At 40.7% G+C, this 3,448-nt stretch overlaps 1 protein-coding gene across 1 annotated transcript; it reads left to right on the top strand.

The window, feature by feature from the left end:
• The first annotated feature begins 61 nt into the window (after window positions 1-61).
• LOC120601458 (olfactory receptor 2A2-like) lies at window positions 62-1,188 on the top strand. The gene has a single exon (XM_039861146.1). The coding sequence runs from the start codon at window positions 259-261 to the stop codon at window positions 1,186-1,188; it is 930 nt and encodes a 309-aa protein (XP_039717080.1). The 5' UTR covers window positions 62-258.
• Window positions 1,189-3,448: the final 2,260 nt, after the last annotated feature.

The following is a 3,448-nucleotide window of genomic DNA, read 5'->3' as shown; positions in this document are numbered from 1 at the left end:
TAAAATCTCTTGGAACTGCGTAGATGGGTATAAGGCAGTTCTTTGCATACTTCCTGACACTTTCTGTAAGTTTAAATTCATTTGATATTAAAAGTTAAAAACAGAAAACCATTCTGAGGGAGTAGGAGAGGCTTTGAAGTAGGAACAAGAATGAAACCTTTCTCTGAGCTCATTTTGAGGTAAATAACTCAATTTTTATTGATTCTTCAGCTCTGACCTTTTATCCCACCTCAGCCCTTGAAAAACTGTCACGGAGGAATGGGGGGGAACCAGTCATGGGTCACAGAGTTCGTCCTGGTGGGATTCCAGCTCAGTGCAGGGATGGAAATGCTCCTCTTCTGGATCTTCTCCCTGTTCTATGCTTTCAGTCTGTTGGCAAACGGCACGATCTTGGGGCTCATCTGTCTGGACCGCAGACTGCACACGCCCATGTACTTCTTCCTCTCACACCTGGCCATCATTGACATGTCCTATGCTTCTAACAATGTCCCCAAGATGCTGGCATACTTAGTGAATCAGAATAGAACCATCTCCTTTGTCCCATGCATTATGCAGACTTTTTTGTATTTGGGTCTTGCTGCTACAGAGTGCCTGATTTTGGTGGCGATGTCCTATGATAGGTTCGTGGCAATCTGTCACCCCCTCCAGTACACTGTCCGCATGAGCTGGAGAGTGTGCACGGTCCTGGCTGCCACTTCCTGGTCATGTGGATTTATCCTGGCTCTGGTACATATGATTCTCCTTCTAAGGTTGTTCTTCTGTGGATCCAGGGAAGTGGACCACCTCTTCTGTGAAATTCTGTCTGTCCTCAAGCTGGCCTGTGTTGATACATGGATCAACAAAGTGGTCATCCTTGCTGCTTCCATGTTTGTCTTAGTCGGGCCCCTCTGCCTAATGCTCGTCTCCTACACACGCATCCTCTGGGCCATCCTACAGATCCAGTCAAAGGACGGCCGCAGAAAGGCCTTCTCCACCTGTTCCTCCCACCTGTGCGTGGTCGGACTCTTCTTTGGCATAGCCATGATGGTTTATATGGTCCCATCCTCCAAGCAACGAGAAGAGCAGGAGAAAATACTGTCTCTTTTTCACAGTCTCTTTAACCCATTGCTGAACCCTCTTATCTACAGCCTGAGAAACGCTCAGGTGAAGGATGCCTTGTATAGGGCCCTGCAGAAGAAGGGTATATAGACGCTATTTGATGGAGATTTCATTTGACAATAAGTGGTTTTCTGAAGGAAACACTTAGAAAAAGTTCCCAATTAGAGGTTTGATATCAAAATGATAATTGTTCAAATTCTAGCTCTGAATATAGGGCAAAATTCCAATGAAAAGCATATCTTGTAAAAGTGAGATGGAGGGGTGAGCTTTATCAAATTGCCAAGTGCAAGACTCCACCGCAGACCGAAGATCTATTCCATCAAATTCAATTTTCAATATTAGACATTCAGAATTCATCTTCTTGTTGGACAAGTTCCGTTTCTCATCATCTTTCACCAGGACCATCTTCTCACTTTTTAAGTAGAAATACTGTTTGTTGATTGTCACCTCATGACTTCATGTATGTAGTTTTCCGTGCTGGAATGGTGTCCATCATTTGCTTGTGACACACTACCTGTCATGGCAGGCAGCAGCCATTTTGGGACTATTATAACAGTTTGAACACACAGGAAAAAAAGGAACATGATTGATCTACTTATTTCAAGAAATGGCTGGTCCTCCAAAATTCCACTGACCCCCAACACTCCAAGGCAGTTCTTCTGCCTTTGCCTTTGAATGTCCTTACACCGCTCGCTTACGTCTATTGCAGCAATGACCTCCAAAGTTCCCTGAAGACCAATTAGATTCTCCAGCGTCAAAAAAAATCCCACCAGAATAGAATGCTTGCCAATCAAAGACTGTCTCAGTGTTCTCACTTGTTACTGTATAAAACTTACTCTCCTTGCTAACACATTTGAACCTCTACTGACATAAAATCAACAGTAGATGGGTACCCTCACCAAAAGTCTATGAATAAAGAGCTTTTAACAATTGTGTCGCAGACTTAGTTTTGTCTTTCACACTAGCCATCTAAATCCTATCAAAGTATCAGAAGCCGTTTTAATCCCTACATCTACAGCTATCCAGCATTCGATTTTCCCTTTCTTAAGTTATTTGTCCCTTTCCACTCCCAGAAAAACTTGTAATAGTGAGGAAGGAATTTAATGTAGGGCAGCTGTATTTTCTTCCTCCCCGTCTCTCCTTTCCATCACCTCCCTGTTGCCTCCCTTTTCTCTAAACTTCTTTTTTGTTTAAAATCTCCATACACCTAAAACGGGACCAAAGCATAAATGCACAATGTCCTATCAATTAATGTTTCTGAGCATGTTATACTCATCTCCCAGGGCAAGGAGAACGAAGCAGACCAGATGACCATGTCATTTTACATATATAACATTCGACCATAGTATAGAGTTTTTAATATCTCCGAAGTTACTAAGAGAAACACCAAGGTTCCAAACACTTATGTAAATAAAGATAAAGGAAAAAACATTAAAACATTAAAGACACTTTTAAAAAACAGTATCTCTGTCCATTCTACTAATCATGTAGTCTTTGTCCTCAGTGAACAGTATTCACAAATGCTTGACTTATATAGTAACGTTTTTGAAGGATTGCATGCAAAAAGAAATGAGTGAATGAAGGAAGGAATACCATGGAATGTGATTTTAAGCGAGGGGAAGGACTTATAGATAAGAAAGTATAGGCGTTTGGGAGAAGGAATAAAAATAGATATTGAACATGAGTCAAGGCTGATATGCTGCCACAGGTCTGCGATTATAATGGACTCCTTTTATGGGCAGTAGAGTTCGTTTGAGTTCTTAGAGTTTTTGTTGATTTCTTTTTAATGATAGCCATTCTGAAAGGTAAGCGTGAGGTGATAACTCACTGTGGTTTTGATTTGCATTTTGCTGATGATTAGAGATGTTGAGCATGTTTTCATGTACCTGTTGGCCATCTCAGTATCCTTTTCGGAGAAATGTGTATTCAGGTCCTCTGCCCATTTTTTAATTAGACTTTTTTGTGTTTAGTTGTATGAGTTTCTTATACTATGGCTATTAACCCCAAATAGGGTATATCATTTATGACTGTCTTCTCCACTCAGTAGCTTTTCCTTGCATTTTGTTGACGGTTTCCTTCACTGAGCAAAACGTTTTTGTTTGATGTAGTCCCTTTTGAGTATTTTTGCTTTTGATGCTCTTGTGCAAGGAGACATAGCTAAAAAGATATTGCCAAAGATGATGTCAGAGTCTTTATTGCTTATGTTTTCTCTTAGAAACTTTATGGTTTCATGTCTTATATTAAGCCTTTAATCCACCTTAAGTTTACTTTTGTAACTGGTGTAAGAAAGTGGTCCAGTTTTATTTTTCTGCATGTATCTGCCAGATTTCTGAACACCACTTACCGAAAG

The sequence above is a fragment of the Pteropus medius genome, unplaced genomic scaffold, assembly GCF_902729225.1.
Source record: "Pteropus medius unplaced genomic scaffold, Ma_sr-lr_union100, whole genome shotgun sequence".
Classification (NCBI taxonomy): Eukaryota; Metazoa; Chordata; class Mammalia; order Chiroptera; family Pteropodidae; genus Pteropus; species Pteropus medius.
The sequence above is the reverse complement of the archived record's forward strand: the minus strand, read 5'-3'. Positions and strand labels throughout refer to the sequence as shown.

Coding starts and splice junctions, on each gene's coding strand:
- LOC120601458 (XM_039861146.1), top strand. CDS start 259: ATGGGGGGGAACCAGTCATGGGTCACAGAGTTCGTCCTGGTGGGATTC.